Raw genomic sequence first — 23,622 nt, 5'->3', positions numbered from 1 at the left:
GAAAAAAAAAGTCCCGAGGTCCCAACTAGAGATGAGCAGGATGCACAGGTGAAGTCGCTCCAGCCCAAACTAATCAAAAGTCTCGCCGGGGATGCTGGAAGTTTAGAGATACAAGCCCTCCCGTCCAGCCGCCAGGTAACACTGACTTGCATACTGGACCGGCGTCCCGTGAATGCATCCACTCATCTCTAGTCCCAACTGTCCCAGATACAGCGGACAGTCCTGAATTTTTGTTTTAGCCCAGCAGTCTCGGGCGTCTGCTGAATGTCCTTCACTGCGAACTCCCCTATGACGACTCCCCTTACTGTGGGAGAAAGAAATTTACAAATGTACATTTTATTTTGTAAGCTACACAATAGCCACAATATTACAAGTATTATCAACAATATTACATATCAAGAATATTATCAACAGTAATATCAACACTATTAAATGCAATATGTAAAATAGGGGCAGGTCAGTGACGGATTAGTGACCTGTCAGAAGCCATACACATGACTACCTAATCAGAGCACCACATGAAGATCCCGACAGGCCGCCCCGGGGCACGAGCATATCATTAACTCAAAACTGAAAATAAAGATTACACAATAACCACAAGACGGATTTCATCAACCACGGTATCATTGTATTCAGTTTAATGGCGCCGACCTGACACTGTCTGTAGTTACTGTGTACAATCCTGCCGACAGGTTAGGTTTGAAAAAGTTAGACAAATAATTCAGAATTTTAGCTTTTTTTGTAGATAAACAGTAACAAAATTATTGAAATACCTTATGTGAAGTTTTAAAGATGTGTTTTTTCTTTGCTTACCTTTGGCATTTATGGGTTCTAAGTGTCACCCCTTTTCCACAGGAACTGGAGCAGCCAGACCAAGGCCCCCATGTTGTCCAAACACCAGAGATTGAATGGAAAGTCCCGTTTTCTTTCTGATTTGTTTGTAAAAGAAAAAACTGATCACATTGAAAAGAATTTACTGTTGTCTACAAACTATCAGATTCCCGGGACATTCACTTGTTCTTCTTCCAATGTGGTGTACTTATTTCTGTGCACTATATGTCCTGCTGGGAATCTTTATGTTGGAGGAACAGGACAGAAACTGAGAACAAGGATGAGGTCTCATTGCCACTCGATTACAGACAAAAAACCTATCTACATATGAAAGTTCTCATATAAAAACGCAACTTCAAATCACAAAAACACTGAAATATCTGGGAATATAAATTTATTTTAATCTTTGATACACTGCACACAGGACTAAATCTGTCACAAGGATTCATGACTTAGGCCGGAGTCACACTAAACGTATGAAAAATCTGTCCGAGTCTCCCTGCTGAGAGTCGCACAAGTGTAATGCGAGTGTCATGCGAGTACAATCCGATTTTTCCCACCTAGCATTTGATTTACATCCGAATGCAGTGCGATTGCTATCTGATTGCAATACGATTTTAACATGAGCTTTTACATAGAGCAATTCTCTATGTCATTCACACATCATTTTCAAAGGAAATATTCGTAGATAGACAGACAGACAGACAGACAGACAGACAGATAGATAGATAGATAGATAGATAGATAGATAGATAGATAGATAGATAGATAGATTAAAAGCCGTCAATTCATGTGCCGCGAACAGTAAAATCAGAGTGACAGGAAAGAATAGAATAGATAGAATAGATATATACACATAGAATAGATAGATATATAGATGTCATTGACACACGTCTATATACTGGGTGGGCCATGTATATGTGGAGCGCCCCCACACCGCCGCAGGGCCGAGGGGTACCCGGAGCCGGGCCTCTGGGATCTCAGTCCTGGGGTTGTCACGGTGGCTAGACCCGGTCCGTGGCCCTGTCTGTCAGTGGGGGACGTCCGTTGCAAATAGGTGCTGTTAACGGTGGTGTAGCGGTGCAGTTGTGGGGTGCAGGTAGCGGTAAATAACGAGGACACCAGGTTGCAGTCTCTTTACCTCTTTACTGGAGATCTCTCGGTCCTCAGTCCAGAATCCGGTCCACCAGGCTGCGCAAGTCCGGCCGGTCCAATGGCACTTCCAGAGTTCTCCTCACAGGTGGAAATCAGTGCCTTCCTTCTTAGCGCTTTGTGTTGTAGTCCTTCCCTGCTCTGCTTACGGAAAGTACCCCACAACTGTTGTGTCTGTTTCTTAAGTTCCCTCACAACTCGATTAACTGATCCTCTGCTAATCTTCCGTCCCTTCCTGATGTTACAGTAAGAACGGCACCCGTTTGTCAGGTAGGCCTGGAGTTCTTCTGGGACCCTAGAGACGCCCCTCTCCCGCAATTGCCCCCCAAGACTTCATAGGTGATATGTGGTAGACAGCCCGCCTGAGACTGACTGTCCTGCCGCTGTTTGGAGTATGGCTTAAAGCTGTATATTATTCCACTCCCTCGGCGTTCCGGCCACCGGTAATGCGCCTCAGCAAGGTGCTGCCTCTTTCAACAAAACCCCTGCTGGTATTCTCCTTCTGCTTGATTTCGTTTCTCACTCAGCACAATCTATCTCGCTTCTAATCCTTTCTTAGGGCACCGCCGCTATTCTGAGCAGGCGCGGTCCCGTTACGTTCTTTCAATGCCAAGCCTCTGCCAGGATCCCACCCCTGGCAGAGACCCTTCTGTCTCTTCCTCCACAACACCCTCTCTCACTAGGTGTTGCTTCGTTCGATCCAGTCAGCTTTCTCTACCAACTTCCTGCCTGACCCCCAGTTTACCCACTATGGTGGGGAGTGGCCTAATGAATAGCACCCTTAGCTCCCCCCGGAGGCCCAGCTGTGAAACATATTGGTGTCTGTGATACCTGATTGGAGGAACTCCTTCAGTGCCATCGAACGCACCATGGCTCCCCTTAGTGGCGGAGCCACAGTACTGCAACGACCAGGACTCTGGGGCGCTGCACTCCCCCCTGGTTAAACACAGTACTCCGGGACTGGGAAGAAAACAACAATACAGGTTAGCAAAAAGACATACAAATTTGTTGAGTGCAAAACAATAAGCATACTTGAACAGGCTTCCCTTTATGGGAGGTGAGGACACTTTAACGTTACAAAACATAATCAAATATCATAGCAACAGGCTACAATTAACTCTCATTACCCAACCGGGTATTCTACTAAGTGCAAATGCTGGAACAATAAATTAACATTGCCTTTAAGAAACATACACTCTTAGTTTATCAAAGGCCTTCCTATAATCACATTACAGGGCAAGGTAACTTCACATTCTCCTACTTTGAACCTGCAGGACCGCCTGTCCCTATGGCACCAGACCTACTGCCTCTCCTTTCTTTTACAGGACCGCCCCGTTCAGCCAGGGCCTACTGCCTTTCTCTACTATACATAGTATAGACATAACATTCCTTTCAATTTGAGAGCATGGAGCACACTCTGCTTGGCTCCTATAAGGACTCACTCACTAACCCCTACGGGTCTACTTTCTGTCCTTAGTAACGAACTAACTTTCTATGGGGACGCAGGGTTTACCTTCTATCCTCACATTCGTTATTACTTCTTTACTTTTAGTTAAACGGAACTCTACATCTACCCCTACGGGCTTTCTGCATCTTTCTCTTCAAAGAACATTATCTAGGTCTCACATTTTAAACAAATTAAACACACATAACTTTTCCATGAAAAACAGTTACATTTCCTTCAAAGCATTATCTCGACATTACTGTTCTAAAACAGTATCACTTTCAAGTTCAATTCTAACCTCCCCTTTAAGAGGAGATCAAGTCTTTCTGAGGTAGCTCTTCTTCTCAGCCTACCAGTCCATGCAAAGGCTCCGGAATGGTATCTTCGCAAAATGTCTTTAAACAAAACCAGTAGGAAGCACCTTTAAGAAGGTGCAAACTATTTACAAGAAAGTTCAAATCATGCACAGTCCATGATTTCGCAGTTTGTGTAACTTTGTGCAAAAACTTCAAGAAAACAACAATAGTGACCCCGGGTCAACAAAGGGGTCACCTTTTTAAAGTTTACCCTGGACGGGTTTAGCAGCAACTTAAAGAACAAACAGTAACTATTTACATTTTCAGGTTTCCGAGGTTTACTCTTGCTCAGGTGGCTTGGGCTCCTGCCCCCCGGCCACTGTGGTGCCAGTGTCCGCGGTTCGAACGTGCAGATGAACTCGACTGGCCAACTCAGTGGCCGCTACCAGGCGCACTGTCGCGATGGTGACAAGGTCGGGTGCTCCTGGGACCAGGTCCGAGGTGGTAAGGGTCGCGGCTCCAAACATACACCGCCGAACATTCCATGCATACCACCCGAGCGGGTTCTGGTGACGGCTGTAGGTCCCCTGATCCCCCTTTTGCAATGGTTCTCCACTTCGGCCACAGCAGGGAGCCCTCACGTTACAGTGCGCAACAAAAACGTCAGTATCCAATCCTGGCTCGTGTATGAGGCCCCACCCCCTTCTTGCATGGTAGACCAACACAGTGCCCCGCCTTATCACGTCTCTGTCATCCCATGCCGGAGGGGATTGTTGTATTTTCGATGGACCCATCGGCTCGGCCTCTTTCCGGCCTTTCCACTGTAGAATCAAGCACTGTCTATATTGTTCCCACGTAAGCACCGCAAGAGTGGACCCGTTCTCCTGGGATCCATCTGTCCCAACCCAGGGGCTGTCCCACCGAAGAACTACTCCATCTAGACTCACATCCACGGGCTCTCCCACTCTAGTCGACAGCGGTGGCACCATCCTCCCCAGGTCACCAGGGGATAACACCATTAACCCTGCCGAGAAGGGTCGACCTTTACTGAGATGGAGGTGGGTCGTGGAAGCGGACTCGGGAGGGGGAGCAGGGGTGTCTTCCGTACCTACGCCTGATGTGGTTCCACCGATGTCGATCCGGTCCGCCGACAAGAACGCTGGAGTCGGCTGCTGCTCGGACCGCGGCTCTTCCGATGCGGCCCCCGAACGCTGCTCCGCTCGCTGTGGTTCCTCCTCCACGGACTCCAAGGTCAGGGTTGGTGGACTCAGCTCTGCTATCTGCTCCAGGAGGTTCAGGCCCTCCGGCTGAAGGGGACATAAGTCCGTCTCCGGTGAAGAGGGGCAAGCCGGAGTCGCATCTTCCTCGCTCAGGCACTTGCTGTTCATCATCGCTGCCTGATAGTCGGTGGCAGTGCATGCACCTGACTCCGCCATTTCTCCGAGGTCGGGCTTCTCCATCTCCTGCTTCCCGCCGTTGCAAATCAGGAGGTTGTCTTCTGCTTTGGGGCAGGTCATCTCCTTGCAGCCCGAAGCGCAGAGGGCGGTATCCATTTCTCGCGCCATTCTGGTAGTCTCCTCCCATAGCACGCCCTCCTTCTTCTCCAAAGTAGCAATGGCGGCGGCTTTTGGCGGGAACTTCTATTGGTCAGTGGTAGCACACAGTCTCTCAATAAAGCTACAGTTCATGCACAACAAATCACAGTCTCTAGGCACACATGACCTGATTCTTCAGGCTTAAGTAGATCCTGTTCGTGACGCCAAAATTTGGAGCGCCCCCACACCGCCGCAGGGCCGAGGGGTACCCGGAGCCGGGCCTCTGGGATCTCAGTCCTGGGGTTGTCACGGTGGCTAGACCCGGTCCGTGGCCCTGTCTGTCAGTGGGGGACGTCCGTTGCAAATAGGTGCTGTTAACGGTGGTGTAGCGGTGCAGTTGTGGGGTGCAGGTCGCGGTAAATAACGAGGACACCAGGTTGCAGTCTCTTTACCTCTTTACTGGAGATCTCTCGGTCCTCAGTCCAGAATCCGGTCCACCAGGCTGCGCAAGTCCGGCCGGTCCAATGGCACTTCCAGAGTTCTCCTCACAGGTGGAAATCAGTGCCTTCCTTCTTAGCGCTTTGTGTTGTAGTCCTTCCCTGCTCTGCTTACGGAAAGTACCCCACAACTGTTGTGTCTGTTTCTTAAGTTCCCTCACAACTCGATTAACTGATCCTCTGCTAATCTTCCGTCCCTTCCTGATGTTACAGTAAGAACGGCACCCGTTTGTCAGGTAGGCCTGGAGTTCTTCCGGGACCCTAGAGACGCCCCTCTCCCGCAATTGCCCCCCAAGACTTCATAGGTGATATGTGGTAGACAGCCCGCCTGAGACTGACTGTCCTGCCGCTGTTTGGAGTATGGCTTAAAGCTGTATATTATTCCACTCCCTCGGCGTTCCGGCCACCGGTAATGCGCCTCAGCAAGGTGCTGCCTCTTTCAACAAAACCCCTGCTGGTATTCTCCTTCTGCTTGATTTCGTTTCTCACTCAGCACAATCTATCTCGCTTCTAATCCTTTCTTAGGGCACCGCCGCTATTCTGAGCAGGCGCGGTCCCGTTACGTTCTTTCAATGCCAAGCCTCTGCCAGGATCCCACCCCTGGCAGAAACCCTTCTGTCTCTTCCTCCACAACACCCTCTCTCACTAGGTGTTGCTTCGTTCGATCCAGTCAGCTTTCTCTACCAACTTCCTGCCTGACCCCCAGTTTACCCACTATGGTGGGGAGTGGCCTAATGAATAGCACCCTTAGCTCCCCCCGGAGGCCCAGCTGTGAAACATATTGGTGTCTGTGATACCTGATTGGAGGAACTCCTTCAGTGCCATCGAACGCACCATGGCTCCCCTTAGTGGCGGAGCCACAGTACTGCAACGACCAGGACTCTGGGGCGCTGCATATGGATACACCTATATGGATACACCTAAATAAAATGGGAATGGTGGTGATATCAACTTCCTGTTTGTGGCACATTAGTATATGGGAGGGGGAAAACTAAATTCAACTGTCATATTCAGCGCACTGATCAGGCATCAGTATTAGCTACTCACAAATGGCACCCTTACAAAATCTAGCTGCTGCAGCATCTCAATGAGGATGACCCAGATCGGCGCGCTGTATTTGCAGAATGGGCAAAACAAAAATTGGAACAGGACCCTCAGTTTACACAGAACATTATGTTCAGTGATGAGGCAAACTTTTTTGGGTGTGCCCTTTTTATGGATACACCTAAATAACACGGGAATGGTGACAGTTTTCTTGCGTAGGGTGTCTTGCCTTGAAATCTGCTGTAATGACCCAGGTACTGCATTCACCAGACATCAACACAATTTCTATCCGCTCCTCACGTGTTAACCTCTGCGACATGTCAATGCCTCTAAACAAAAAGAAACTTGTAAATAACTCATGAAAGAAGAAAATTACGTTAAAACCAAGCACACCATTGTTTTTCTTGTGAAATTCTCAATAAGTTTGATGTGTCACATGACCTTCTTCCCATTGGAAAAATAAAGTTGGATCCAAAATAGCTGATTTCAAAATGTCCGCCATGGTCACCACTAGGGTTGAGCGAAACGGATCGTTCATTTTCAAAAGTCGCCGACTTTTGGCAAAGTCGGGTTTCGTGAAACCCGACCCGACTCCAGCGTGGGATCGGCCACGTGGTCGGCGATCTTGGCGCCAAAGTCGCGTTTTGTATGACGCCTTCCCCGCCATTTTTTCAGCCAATTAAGGAGTGTGGGCAGCGTGATGACATAGGTTCCGGTCTGGTTTTTGCGGCGTCATAGAGCCATATTACCGTTTGGGCTGCAGTGTTTTCCGCAGTCAAACACAACATATGCTTTGCACGGAGGGGAGAGAGAGAGAGAGGGAGTGAGGGAGGGAGGGAGGGAGGGAGGGAGATATAATCCACATTGACTTGCATTGGGTTTCGTGTTCCGGTCCGGAACCCGACTTTACAGTAGAATCGGCCGATTTCACGCGATCCGACTTTCGAGAAGGTTGGGTTTCACAAAACCCAACTCAATCCTAAAAAAGCAAAAGTCGCTCAACCCTAGTCACCACCCATCTTGAAAAGTTTTCCCCCTCCCATATACTAATGTGCCACAAACAGGAAGTTGATATCACCAACCATTCCCATTTTATTTACGTATATCCATATACATGGCCCACCCTGTATATATATATATATATACTAGATGGTGGCCCGATTCTAACACATCGGGTATTCTAGAAGCGAGGTTTAAATTGCGCACCAATATCGCTGATTGGTCACGGCCGGCCGGGCACAACCAATCAGCGAAGCGCGGTTTAAATCCCGAGCCAATATCGCTGAGTGGTCGCGGGCGCGACCAATCAGCGAAGCGTGGTTCAAATCCCACGCCAATTCGCAGCCGGACTGCGCCTGTCGCTGATTGGTCACGAACGGCTGGCGCAACTGATCAGAGACCCGGGATTTCTGTTACAGACAAACACAGAGAATTAGACGATTACATAGTAGATATACACTCACCGGCCACTTTATTAGGTACACCATGCTAGTAACGGGTTGGACCCCCTTTTGCCTTCAGAACTGCCTCAATTCTTCGTGGCATAGATTCAACAAGGTGCTGGAAGCATTCCTCAGAGATTTTGGTCCATATTGACATGATGGCATCACACAGTTGCCGCAGATTTGTCGGCTGCACATCCCAAAGATGCTCCATACAAGGCAGGATGGATCCATGCTTTCATGTTGTTTACGCCAAATTCTGACCCTACCATCCGAATGTCGCAGCAGAAATCGAGACTCATCAGACCAAGCAACGTTTTTCCAATCTTCTACTGTCCAATTTCGATGAGCTTGTACAAATTGTAGCCTCAGTTTCCTGTTCTTAGCTGAAAGGAGTGGTACCCGGTGTGGTCTTCTGCTGCTGTAGCCCATCTGCCTCAAAGTTCGATGCACTGTGCGTTCAGAGATGCTCTTAGGCCTACCTTGGTTGTAACGGGTGGCGATTTGAGTCACTGTTGCCTTTCTATCAGCTCGAACCAGTCTGCCCATTCTCCTCTGACCTCTGGCATCAACAAGGCATTTCCGCCCACAGAACTGCCGCTCACTGGATTTTTTTTCTTTTTCGGACCATTCTCTGTAAATCCTAGAGATGGTTGTGCGTGAAAATCCCAGTAGATCAGCAGTTTCTGAAATACTCAGACCAGCCCTTCTGGCACCAACAACCATGCCACGTTCAAAGGCACTCAAATCACCTTTCTTCCCCATACTGATGCTCGGTTTGAACTGCAGGAGATTGTCTTGACCATGTCTACATGCCTAAATGCACTGAGTTGCCGCCATGTGATTGGCTGATTAGAAATTAAGTGTTAACAAGAAGTTGGACAGGTGTACCTAATAAAGTGGCCAGTGAGTGTATACTGCTCTGGCAAATATTAAGAGACCACTGCACAGTTTTATAAAAATCAGCTTCTCTACATGTCTGACAGCCATAAAGGACCACCACATCAAATCCCTGTCATAGCCAGCCCAATTTCCAGACCTGAACCCCATTGAAAACCTCTGGAATGTAATCAAGAGGAAAATGGATAGTCACAAGCCATCAAACAAAGAAGAACTGCTTACATTTTTGTACAAGGAGTGGCATAAGGTCACCCAAGAGCGACGTGTGAAAGACTGGTGGAAAGCATGCCAAGACGCTTGAAAGCTGTGATTAAAAATCATGGTTATTCCACAAAATATTGATTTCCGAACTCTTCCTGAGTTAATATACAAAATAGGTTGCACTCTATCGTGCCAAATTGCATCTCATCACACTTGGTCCCGGCCAACTCATATGTAGGCTTTGCTGAACAGAGGTGTCCACATTCACCCAGGCATACAGACATTGGCCTTCGGTAAGTGTTCACATTTGGACAGGGAGGTCAGGGACCCATCAGTTTTATGAGACCACCTTGACGATGGTTGATGGGCTCACACTATTTGATTATATCAAATTCTGTGCAAAGCGTCTCTTAAATATTTTCCTAATGTTCAAAAGCCATTTTGCTATTCATATTTCATGTATTTCATATTAGACATGCTTTGGCACGATAGAGTGCAACCTATTTTGTATATTTATGTATGGAGGTAGCTGCTCCTGGTATGCACCTATTCACACTAGTTTGGATGTGCGAGTCTTTTTTTTGTCATTTCTATGTTAGCTGACTGACTGAGCACTCCTCCCATCACCATGTGGTTTTTAATTGCATCTCATCACACTTGGTTCCGGCCAACTCATATGTAGGCTTTGCTGAACAGAGGTGTCCACATTCACCCAGGCATACAGACATTGGCCTTCGGTAAGTGTTCACATTTGGACAGGGAGGTCAGGGACCCATCAGTTTTATGAGACCACCTTGACGATGGTTGATGGGCTCACACTATTTGATTATATCAAATTCTGTGCAAAGCGTCTCTTAAATATTTTCCTAATGTTCAAAAGCCATTTTGCTATTCATATTTCATGTATTTCATATTAGACATGCTTTGGCACGATAGAGTGCAACCTATTTTGTATATTTATGTATGGAGGTAGCTGCTCCTGGTATGCACCTATTCACACTAGTTTGGATGTGCGAGTCTTTTTTTTGTCATTTCTATGTTAGCTGACTGACTGAGCACTCCTCCCATCACCATGTGGTTTTTAATTGCATCTCATCACACTTGGTCCCGGCCAACTCATATGTAGGCTTTGCTGAACAGAGGTGTCCACATTCACCCAGGCATACAGACATTGGCCTTCGGTAAGTGTTCACATTTGGACAGGGAGGTCAGGGACCCATCAGTTTTATGAGACCACCTTGACGATGGTTGATGGGCTCACACTATTTGATTATATCAAATTCTGTGCAAAGCGTCTCTTAAATATTTTCCTAATGTTCAAAAGCCATTTTGCTATTCATATTTCATGTATTTCATATTAGACATGCTTTGGCACGATAGAGTGCAACCTATTTTGTATATTTATGTATGGAGGTAGCTGCTCCTGGTATGCACCTATTCACACTAGTTTGGATGTGCGAGTCTTTTTTTGTCATTTCTATGTTAGCTGACTGACTGAGCACTCCTCCCATCACCATGTGGTTTTTAATTGCATCTCATCACACTTGGTCCCGGCCAACTCATATGTAGGCTTTGCTGAACAGAGGTGTCCACATTCACCCAGGCATACAGACATTGGCCTTCGGTAAGTGTTCACATTTGGACAGGGAGGTCAGGGACCCATCAGTTTTATGAGACCACCTTGACGATGGTTGATGGGCTCACACTATTTGATTATATCAAATTCTGTGCAAAGCGTCTCTTAAATATTTTCCTAATGTTCAAAAGCCATTTTGCTATTCATATTTCATGTATTTCATATTAGACATGCTTTGGCACGATAGAGTGCAACCTATTTTGTATATTTATGTATGGAGGTAGCTGCTCCTGGTATGCACCTATTCACACTAGTTTGGATGTGCGAGTCTTTTTTTTGTCATTTCTATGTTAGCTGACTGACTGAGCACTCCTCCCATCACCATGTGGTTTTTAATTGCATCTCATCACACTTGGTCCCGGCCAACTCATATGTAGGCTTTGCTGAACAGAGGTGTCCACATTCACCCAGGCATACAGACATTGGCCTTCGGTAAGTGTTCACATTTGGACAGGGAGGTCAGGGACCCATCAGTTTTATGAGACCACCTTGACGATGGTTGATGGGCTCACACTATTTGATTATATCAAATTCTGTGCAAAGCGTCTCTTAAATATTTTCCTAATGTTCAAAAGCCATTTTGCTATTCATATTTCATGTATTTCATATTAGACATGCTTTGGCACGATAGAGTGCAACCTATTTTGTATATTTATGTATGGAGGTAGCTGCTCCTGGTATGCACCTATTCACACTAGTTTGGATGTGCGAGTCTTTTTTTTGTCATTTCTATGTTAGCTGACTGACTGAGCACTCCTCCCATCACCATGTGGTTTTTAATTGCATCTCATCACACTTGGTCCCGGCCAACTCATATGTAGGCTTTGCTGAACAGAGGTGTCCACATTCACCCAGGCATACAGACATTGGCCTTCGGTAAGTGTTCACATTTGGACAGGGAGGTCAGGGACCCATCAGTTTTATGAGACCACCTTGACGATGGTTGATGGGCTCACACTATTTGATTATATCAAATTCTGTGCAAAGCGTCTCTTAAATATTTTCCTAATGTTCAAAAGCCATTTTGCTATTCATATTTCATGTATTTCATATTAGACATGCTTTGGCACGATAGAGTGCAACCTATTTTGTATATTTATGTATGGAGGTAGCTGCTCCTGGTATGCACCTATTCACACTAGTTTGGATGTGCGAGTCTTTTTTTTGTCATTTCTATGTTAGCTGACTGACTGAGCACTCCTCCCATCACCATGTGGTTTTTAATTGCATCTCATCACACTTGGTCCCGGCCAACTCATATGTAGGCTTTGCTGAACAGAGGTGTCCACATTCACCCAGGCATACAGACATTGGCCTTCGGTAAGTGTTCACATTTGGACAGGGAGGTCAGGGACCCATCAGTTTTATGAGACCACCTTGACGATGGTTGATGGGCTCACACTATTTGATTATATCAAATTCTGTGCAAAGCGTCTCTTAAATATTTTCCTAATGTTCAAAAGCCATTTTGCTATTCATATTTCATGTATTTCATATTAGACATGCTTTGGCACGATAGAGTGCAACCTATTTTGTATATTTATGTATGGAGGTAGCTGCTCCTGGTATGCACCTATTCACACTAGTTTGGATGTGCGAGTCTTTTTTTTGTCATTTCTATGTTAGCTGACTGACTGAGCACTCCTCCCATCACCATGTGGTTTTTAATTGCATCTCATCACACTTGGTCCCGGCCAACTCATATGTAGGCTTTGCTGAACAGAGGTGTCCACATTCACCCAGGCATACAGACATTGGCCTTCGGTAAGTGTTCACATTTGGACAGGGAGGTCAGGGACCCATCAGTTTTATGAGACCACCTTGACGATGGTTGATGGGCTCACACTATTTGATTATATCAAATTCTGTGCAAAGCGTCTCTTAAATATTTTCCTAATGTTCAAAAGCCATTTTGCTATTCATATTTCATGTATTTCATATTAGACATGCTTTGGCACGATAGAGTGCAACCTATTTTGTATATTTATGTATGGAGGTAGCTGCTCCTGGTATGCACCTATTCACACTAGTTTGGATGTGCGAGTCTTTTTTTTGTCATTTCTATGTTAGCTGACTGACTGAGCACTCCTCCCATCACCATGTGGTTTTTAATTGCATCTCATCACACTTGGTCCCGGCCAACTCATATGTAGGCTTTGCTGAACAGAGGTGTCCACATTCACCCAGGCATACAGACATTGGCCTTCGGTAAGTGTTCACATTTGGACAGGGAGGTCAGGGACCCATCAGTTTTATGAGACCACCTTGACGATGGTTGATGGGCTCACACTATTTGATAATATCAAATTCTGTGCAAAGCGTCTCTTAAATATTTTCCTAATGTTCAAAAGCCATTTTGCTATTCATATTTCATGTATTTCATATTAGACATGCTTTGGCACGATAGAGTGCAACCTATTTTGTATATTTATGTATGGAGGTAGCTGCTCCTGGTATGCACCTATTCACACTAGTTTGGATGTGCGAGTCTTTTTTTTGTCATTTCTATGTTAGCTGACTGACTGAGCACTCCTCCCATCACCATGTGGTTTTTAATTGCATCTCATCACACTTGGTCCCGGCCAACTCATATGTAGGCTTTGCTGAACAGAGGTGTCCACATTCACCCAGGCATACAGACATTGGCCTTCGGTAAGTGTTCACATTTGGACAGGGAGGTCAGGGACCCATCAGTTTTATGAGACCACCTTGACGATGGTTGATGGGCTCACACTATTTGATTATATCAAATTCTGTGCAAAGCGTCTCTTAAATATTTTCCTAATGTTCAAAAGCCATTTTGCTATTCATATTTCATGTATTTCATATTAGACATGCTTTGGCACGATAGAGTGCAACCTATTTTGTATATTTATGTATGGAGGTAGCTGCTCCTGGTATGCACCTATTCACACTAGTTTGGATGTGCGAGTCTTTTTTTTGTCATTTCTATGTTAGCTGACTGACTGAGCACTCCTCCCATCACCATGTGGTTTTTAATTGCATCTCATCACACTTGGTCCCGGCCAACTCATATGTAGGCTTTGCTGAACAGAGGTGTCCACATTCACCCAGGCATACAGACATTGGCCTTCGGTAAGTGTTCACATTTGGACAGGGAGGTCAGGGACCCATCAGTTTTATGAGACCACCTTGACGATGGTTGATGGGCTCACACTATTTGATAATATCAAATTCTGTGCAAAGCGTCTCTTAAATATTTTCCTAATGTTCAAAAGCCATTTTGCTATTCATATTTCATGTATTTCATATTAGACATGCTTTGGCACGATAGAGTGCAACCTATTTTGTATATTTATGTATGGAGGTAGCTGCTCCTGGTATGCACCTATTCACACTAGTTTGGATGTGCGAGTCTTTTTTTTGTCATTTCTATGTTAGCTGACTGACTGAGCACTCCTCCCATCACCATGTGGTTTTTAATTGCATCTCATCACACTTGGTCCCGGCCAACTCATATGTAGGCTTTGCTGAACAGAGGTGTCCACATTCACCCAGGCATACAGACATTGGCCTTCGGTAAGTGTTCACATTTGGACAGGGAGGTCAGGGACCCATCAGTTTTATGAGACCACCTTGACGATGGTTGATGGGCTCACACTATTTGATTATATCAAATTCTGTGCAAAGCGTCTCTTAAATATTTTCCTAATGTTCAAAAGCCATTTTGCTATTCATATTTCATGTATTTCATATTAGACATGCTTTGGCACGATAGAGTGCAACCTATTTTGTATATTTATGTATGGAGGTAGCTGCTCCTGGTATGCACCTATTCACACTAGTTTGGATGTGCGAGTCTTTTTTTTGTCATTTCTATGTTAGCTGACTGACTGAGCACTCCTCCCATCACCATGTGGTTTTTAATTGCATCTCATCACACTTGGTCCCGGCCAACTCATATGTAGGCTTTGCTGAACAGAGGTGTCCACATTCACCCAGGCATACAGACATTGGCCTTCGGTAAGTGTTCACATTTGGACAGGGAGGTCAGGGACCCATCAGTTTTATGAGACCACCTTGACGATGGTTGATGGGCTCACACTATTTGATTATATCAAATTCTGTGCAAAGCGTCTCTTAAATATTTTCCTAATGTTCAAAAGCCATTTTGCTATTCATATTTCATGTATTTCATATTAGACATGCTTTGGCACGATAGAGTGCAACCTATTTTGTATATTTATGTATGGAGGTAGCTGCTCCTGGTATGCACCTATTCACACTAGTTTGGATGTGCGAGTCTTTTTTTTGTCATTTCTATGTTAGCTGACTGACTGAGCACTCCTCCCATCACCATGTGGTTTTTAATTGCATCTCATCACACTTGGTCCCGGCCAACTCATATGTAGGCTTTGCTGAACAGAGGTGTCCACATTCACCCAGGCATACAGACATTGGCCTTCGGTAAGTGTTCACATTTGGACAGGGAGGTCAGGGACCCATCAGTTTTATGAGACCACCTTGACGATGGTTGATGGGCTCACACTATTTGATTATATCAAATTCTGTGCAAAGCGTCTCTTAAATATTTTCCTAATGTTCAAAAGCCATTTTGCTATTCATATTTCATGTATTTCATATTAGACATGCTTTGGCACGATAGAGTGCAACCTATTTTGTATATTTATGTATGGAGGTAGCTGCTCCTGGTATGCACCTATTCACACTAGTTTGGATGTGCGAGTCTTTTTTTTGTCATTTCTGTCATGATCTCCATGGCCAGAGAACTAGCATAAGCCTCTATAGGAACAAGCTCTTGGAAGATGTAACTATACTGACCATGAACTAAACCTACCGCATCATCTAGAAGTAGCCAGGTAGCATGTCCTACTTTTTATCCCTATATGCCCAGCGCCGGCCGGAGAACTAAATAATGCTAGCAGAGGGAAATATAAGACCTGACTCACCTCTAGAGAAATGCCCAAAAAAAGGAGACAGAGGCCCCCCACATATATTGGCGGTGATTTTAGAAGAAATAACAAACGCAGCAGGAAAATAGTTTTAGCAAATTTGAGGTCCGCTTTCTAGATAGCAGAAGACAGAAAGCATACTTTCATGGTCAATAGAAAACCCTAACAAAACACATCCAGAAATTACTTTAGGACTCTGGCATTAACTCATAATACCAGAGTGGCAATTCCTGATCAACAAGAGCTTTCCAGACACAGTAACGAAACTGCAGCTGTGAACTGGAACCAAAATACAAAAACAAAACATGGACGAATGTCCAACTTATCTAGTAGATGTCTGGGAGCAGGAACAAGCACAGAGAGGCTTCTGATAACATTGTTGACCGGCAAGCATCTAACAGAGAAGCCAGGTTATATAGCGACACCCAGATCTAATCAGAACAGGTGAACAGGGAAGATGATGTCACAAGTTCAATTCCACCAGTAGCCACCGGGGGAGCCCAGAATCCAAATTCACAACACATTTCTATGTTAGCTGACTGACTGAGCACTCCTCCCATCACCATGTGGTTTTTAATTGCATCTCATCACACTTGGTCCCGGCCAACTCATATGTAGGCTTTGCTGAACAGAGGTGTCCACATTCACCCAGGCATACAGACATTGGCCTTCGGTAAGTGTTCACATTTGGACAGGGAGGTCAGGGACCCATCAGTTTTATGAGACCACCTTGACGATGGTTGATGGGCTCACACTATTTGATAATATCAAATTCTGTGCAAAGCGTCTCTTAAATATTTTCCTAATGTTCAAAAGCCATTTTGCTATTCATATTTCATGTATTTCATATTAGACATGCTTTGGCACGATAGAGTGCAACCTATTTTGTATATTTATGTATGGAGGTAGCTGCTCCTGGTATGCACCTATTCACACTAGTTTGGATGTGCGAGTCTTTTTTTTGTCATTTCTATGTTAGCTGACTGACTGAGCACTCCTCCCATCACCATGTGGTTTTTAATTGCATCTCATCACACTTGGTCCCGGCCAACTCATATGTAGGCTTTGCTGAACAGAGGTGTCCACATTCACCCAGGCATACAGACATTGGCCTTCGGTAAGTGTTCACATTTGGACAGGGAGGTCAGGGACCCATCAGTTTTATGAGACCACCTTGACGATGGTTGATGGGCTCACACTATTTGATTATATCAAATTCTGTGCAAAGCGTCTCTTAAATATTTTCCTAATGTTCAAAAGCCATTTTGCTATTCATATTTCATGTATTTCATATTAGACATGCTTTGGCACGATAGAGTGCAACCTATTTTGTATATTTATGTATGGAGGTAGCTGCTCCTGGTATGCACCTATTCACACTAGTTTGGATGTGCGAGTCTTTTTTTTGTCATTTCTATGTTAGCTGACTGACTGAGCACTCCTCCCATCACCATGTGGTTTTTAATTGCATCTCATCACACTTGGTCCCGGCCAACTCATATGTAGGCTTTGCTGAACAGAGGTGTCCACATTCACCCAGGCATACAGACATTGGCCTTCGGTAAGTGTTCACATTTGGACAGGGAGGTCAGGGACCCATCAGTTTTATGAGACCACCTTGACGATGGTTGATGGGCTCACACTATTTGATAATATCAAATTCTGTGCAAAGCGTCTCTTAAATATTTTCCTAATGTTCAAAAGCCATTTTGCTATTCATATTTCATGTATTTCATATTAGACATGCTTTGGCACGATAGAGTGCAACCTATTTTGTATATTTATGTATGGAGGTAGCTGCTCCTGGTATGCACCTATTCACACTAGTTTGGATGTGCGAGTCTTTTTTTTGTCATTTCTATGTTAGCTGACTGACTGAGCACTCCTCCCATCACCATGTGGTTTTTAATTGCATCTCATCACACTTGGTCCCGGCCAACTCATATGTAGGCTTTGCTGAACAGAGGTGTCCACATTCACCCAGGCATACAGACATTGGCCTTCGGTAAGTGTTCACATTTGGACAGGGAGGTCAGGGACCCATCAGTTTTATGAGACCACCTTGACGATGGTTGATGGGCTCACACTATTTGATTATATCAAATTCTGTGCAAAGCGTCTCTTAAATATTTTCCTAATGTTCAAAAGCCATTTTGCTATTCATATTTCATGTATTTCATATTAGACATGCTTTGGCACGATAGAGTGCAACCTATTTTGTATATTTATGTATGGAGGTAGCTGCTCCTGGTATGCACCTATTCACACTAGTTTGGATGTGCGAGTCTTTTTTTTTTGTCATCTTCCTGAGTTAAAACATTAGTATTGTTGTTTCTAAATGATTATGGACTGTTTTCTTTGTATTATTTGAGGTCTGAAAGCACTGTTTTTTTTTGTAATTTTGACCACTTCTCCTTGTCAGAAAATATATACACTGCTCAAAAAAATAAATGAACACTTAAACAACAGAATATAACTCCAAGTAAATCAAACTTCTGTGAAATCAAACTGTCCACTTAGGACGCAACACTGTTTGACAACCAATTTCACATGCTGTTGTGCAAACGGAATAGACAACAGATGGAAATTATTGGCAAGTATCAAGACACACTTAATAAAGGAGTGGTTCTGCTGGTGGGGACCACAGACCACATCTCAGTACCAATGCTTTCTGGCTGATGTTTTGGTCACTTTTGAATGTTGGTTCTGCTTTCACATTCGTGGTGGCATGAGACGGACTCCACAACCCACACAAGTGGCTCAGGCAGTGCAGCTCATTCAGGATGACACATCAATGCGAGCTGTGGCAAGAAGGTTTGCTGTGTCTGTCAGTGTAGTGTCCAGAGGCTGGAGGCACTACCAAGAGACAGGCCAGTACACCATGAGATGTTGAGGGGGCCGTAGGAGGGCAACAACCCAGCAGCAGGACCGCTACCTCAGCCTTTGTGCAAGGAGGAACAGGAGGAGCACTGTCAGAGCCCTGCAAAATGACCTCCAGCAGGCCACAAATATGCATGTGTCTGCACAAATGATTAGAAACTGACTCCATGAGGATGTCCACAGAGGGGGTTGTGCTCACAGCCGAACACCGTGCAGGACACTTGGCATTTGCCACAGTACACCAGGATTGGCAAATTCGCCACTGTCGCCCTGTGCTCATCACAGATGAAAGCAGGTTCACACTCAGCTCATGAGACAGACGTGACAGAGTCTGGAGACACAATGGAGAGCGATCTGCTGCCTGCAACATCCTTCAGCATGATCGGTTTGGCAGTAGGTCAGTAATGGTGTGGCATTTCTTTGTAGGGCCGCACAGCCCTCCATGTGCTCGCCAGAGGTAGCCTGACTGCTATTAGGTACTGAGATGAGATCCTCAGACCCCTTGTGAGACCATATGCTGGTGCAGGTGGCCCTGGGTTCCCCCTAATTCAGGACAATGCCAGACCTCATGTGGCTGGAGTGGGTCAGCAGTTCCTCCAAGATGAAGGCATTGAAGCTATGTACTGGCCCGCCCGTTCCCCAGAAAAGAATCCGATTGAACACATCTGGCACATCATGTCTCGCACCATCCACCAACGTCACGTTGCACCACAGACTGTCCAGGAGTTGACAGATGCTTTAGTCCAGGTCTGGGAGGAGATCCCTCAGGAGACCATCTGCCGCCTCATCAGGAGCATGCCCAGGTATTGTAGGGAGGTCATACAGGCACGTGGAGGCCACACACACTACTGAGCATCATTTCCTTGTCTTGAGGCATTTCCACTGAAGTTGGATCAGCCTGTAACTTCATTCTCCACTTTGACTTTGAGCATCATTCCAACTCCAGACCTCCGTGGGATCTTAGTTGTAATTTATGTTGATAATTTTTAGATTTTATTGTTCTCAACACATTCCACTATGTAATGAATAAAGATTTACAACTGGAATATTTCATTCAGTGATATCTAGGATGTGGGATTTTAGTGTTCCCTTTATTTTTTTTGAGCAGTGTTTATATATATTACATAGATAGATAGAAGAAAAACTGGCAATTCATCTGTCAGGGACATATACAAGTAGTACAGTGTGTGCAGCTTACTGTACATGTGTTTAATTAATAAAAGATTACTTTTCCAAAAATGTGGTATGGGCTCCTGAGTAATTTCTGTAACTAGCAGAGAAAAAATGACGTAGGGTCCCCCTATAATTAATAACCAGCAAAGGCTATGCAGACTGCTGCAGGCTGATATTAATAGCCTAGGAAGAGGACATGGATATTGGCCGCCCAGGCTAAAAACATCAGCTTTCAGCCTCCCCAGAAAAGGAACATCTCTAAGATGTGCCAATTCTGGCACTTAGCCTTGCTCTTTCCACTTTCCCTGTAGCGGTGGCAAGTGGGGTCATAGTTGGGGGGGCTGATATCACCTTTGTATTGTCAGGTAACATCAAGCCCTGAGGTTAGTAATGGAGAGTCGTAAATAAAATGCCCCCATTACTAGCTCCATAGTCATATTGTATAAAAACACATACACTCAGAATAAAGTCCTTTAATTGAATGAATGACACAGTCTCCTTAATGTTCTTAATTAAACCATACTCACAACTTCTCCCATTCCCTCGACGCCCTTGTCATCTGCAAAAGAGGTGAAAAAAAACAATATTCCTCACCTTTCCGCTGAGGTGCTGCTAATCAATTTATTCCATGACGGGTCTAGCTCTCACAGCATACATGAGTTGTCTAAAGTGCATCAGGTTGATATATGTGAGTTGTGTAGTGTATGTCAGGTTGTCATATGTGAGTTGTGTAAGTCAGAAATGAATTAAGCAGTCCATGGATGTGTGGTACAAATTGAAGCATTCTTTTGTACACAGGCCAGGTGGGGTCCTTGCGTATCTCCCTTCTGTAACACACACGACACCTCTTTTGTAACCTTCCTTTCTTTGTGTTTTAAGAGATCTCAATGGGGAACAGTTGGCCTGATACAATACGAGCACCTTCAGTACCGTAAGTGCTGGCGCCCACTCCTTCCTGAACTCCAAAGATTAGGGTCTTGATTACTGCCTCCTGGAACTGTCAAGCACAGTGTGGGAAGACTAAGTGCAAAATGAAGGGATGAGGGGAAGGAAGTCCAGACACTAGAGAAAGGGTGAGTTTAGACTCCTAGGTAGAACTAATAACACCCTACCTGCCTTACCATCCCTAAATTGGTTCCTCACCAATCGCCGAGGAGGAAACCTAAGCCCTGTATCTCCTTAGAGATAGGCCCTGGATAGGGAAGGGGAGAGGATGAGCACTGGTCAGTCCCCACTGTAAATCAAAGACAAAAAGGTAGACAGACAAGGGGATTGAACCTAGCTTGAGCAGACTCAGAGATGTAACACCAAACGTCCTCAAACAGCTCCAGAGAGGAAGTTAGCCAACTGCTATAGCTACAAGCCTTCACAAGGTAAAAATGTGAATATCACTGGCAACTCTCTGCAGCAGACTGGGGATTTATAAACACACAGGTCCAGGTGTGTCAACTAGAGCCAGAGGGAGGTTGCCGCTGGGTCCTAGAGTCAGAAGGATTAAGGAGGCTTCTGTAATTGCAAACTCAGAGACCTTCTACAGCCAGATGCAGAGCGACAGTCGGTTGCATCTGACACACATGTGACAGGAACTGAAGGTATGTAGTGGCACATCATCATAGCATGCAAGTGTTGTACATTGCCATCTGCACAATGTGCATGGTCAGCTTCTTGTACCACACCTTGGCTTTTCTCATGGCACTGTACGGCTGGAGGACTTGATCAGAGAGATCCAGTCCCTTCAGTGTTCTTGTTGTACCCCATTATTATTATTTATTTATGTAGCATCATTGATTTAATTTTGCTGTACTGGTTTGGTAACCTGTGTTGAGGTACGTCGTACAGCGGTGGGGGTGCAGCCATCTCCATGTATAGTGGTCAAGAAAAGGACGTCCCTCTTGTTATTGCACTTAACCACGTCATCGTCAATTGCACCAATTAGAGCTGGCTCTGGTGACGCTGTGGTTGCTAGGCTCCAACCCCGATCATAGGATGGACATCAGTGTGTCAGGCAATTTAATGCCTGAAACAATGAGAAGCACTGTGATTAACCAGCCAGTAGCAGTGATGATAGTTGCGGGGTGAAGGGGGCACGACTCCAGGTGCCATGCTGTGTGAATCAGTGGGCACCTTAATGCGATCATCGTGACTGCGGTCACGGTGCCGCATTAAAAAGGTTGTCCACTACTAGCACAACCCCTTCTTAAACTAAATGTTCAGCCCCGATAAAATAATAAAGCCTATACTCACCACCTGTGCCGGCACCGTTCCCGCAGTGTCAGCACTCGCTCTCCCTGGTGTTGTGATGCAGTGTTGTGACACGTGACGCTGGTGCCTGTTGTGGATTCTGTTTGTGGGCTCCCTCTGGTGGTTACTGCTGGTACTGGGTGACTTTGGTGGGTTGCGGCCTTTGGTTTATATATATCATCTCTATGTGTGTGCCTTCCTCTCATTTCACCATCAATACATGTGGGGGGCAACTAAACCTTTTGGGGTTCATTCCTCTGGAGGCAAGTGAGGTCTTTATTTCTCTGCAGTGCTAGTTAGCTCTTAGGCTGGTGTGTGGCGTCTAGAACCAACGTAGGCACGCTCCCTGGCTATCTCTAGTTGCGTTTGTCAGGCGTAGGGCAGCGGTCAGCCCAGGTTCCATCACCCTAGAGCTCGTCCGTTATATATTTGTACCTTGCTTGTCCTGTGCTATCCCTAGCCATTGGGATTCATGATAGTATAGCCGGCCCACAAAGTGTTAATTGTTGGGGCTGAAGCAGGAGAAAAAGAAGTGTTTAAGGGAAATTTTTTTTTTTTTTTTCCTTCAGAGTTTTGCTGCCTAGCCCTTTATTGCTGTCTAGCTGCTTCTTACCTCCTCTTAACCCTTGAATGGCTCTGATCTTAGCTGTTTAACATGGATGTCCAGAGTTTGGCTTCCAGCCTGAGTAATCTCGCGGCAAAAGTTCAAAACATACAGGATTTTGTTGTTCACACTCCCATGTCTGAACCTAGAATTCCTATTCCAGAGTTCTTCTCTGGAGATAGATCTACCTTCCTGAATTTCAGGAACAATTGTAAATTGTTTCTTTCTTTAAAATCACGCTCCTCTGGAGACCCTGCTCAACAGGTCAGGATTGTAATATCTTTCCTGCGGGGCGACCCTCAGAATTGGGCATTTGCATTGGCACCAGGGGATCCTGCATTGCTCAGTGTGGATGCGTTTTTTCTGGCATTGGGATTGCTCTATGAGGAACCCAACCTGGAGATTCAGGCTGAAAAGGCTTTGTTAGCCCTCTCTCAGGGGCATGATGAAGCGGAAATATATTGTCAAAAATTTCGGAAATGGTCGGTGCTTACTCAGTGGAATGAGTGCGCCCTGGCTGCAAACTTCAGAAATGGTCTTTCTGAGGCCATTAAGGATATTATGGTGGGGTTCCCTACGCCTACAGGTCTGAATGAGTCTATGGCTATGGCCATTCAGATTGATCGGCGTTTACGGGAGCGCAAACCCGTGCACCAGTTGGCGGTGTCTTCTGAACAGGCACCTGAGACTATGCAATGTGATAGAATTCAGTCCAGAAGTGAACGGCAAAATTATAGGCGGAAAAATGGATTGTGTTTTTATTGTGGTGATTCAGCTCATGTTATATCAGCATGCTCTAAACGCACAAAAAA

General features: G+C 45.3%; 1 protein-coding gene across 3 annotated transcripts in view; it reads right to left on the bottom strand.

The window, feature by feature from the left end:
- The window catches only part of ADAMTSL5 (ADAMTS like 5), a 233,413-nt gene that overhangs the window by 126,033 nt on the left and 83,758 nt on the right, over window positions 1-23,622 (bottom strand). For all 3 annotated transcript variants that reach the window (XM_077271632.1, XM_077271631.1, XM_077271637.1), the window contains one exon: window positions 814-929. In XM_077271632.1, coding sequence (XP_077127747.1) covers window positions 814-929 — 116 coding nt within the window. The remainder of the gene's footprint in view (window positions 1-813; window positions 930-23,622) is intronic.

This window comes from Ranitomeya variabilis, chromosome 1, assembly GCF_051348905.1.
Source record: "Ranitomeya variabilis isolate aRanVar5 chromosome 1, aRanVar5.hap1, whole genome shotgun sequence".
NCBI classification, from domain to species: Eukaryota; Metazoa; Chordata; class Amphibia; order Anura; family Dendrobatidae; genus Ranitomeya; species Ranitomeya variabilis.
This window is presented reverse-complemented; position numbering and strand designations above follow the sequence as displayed.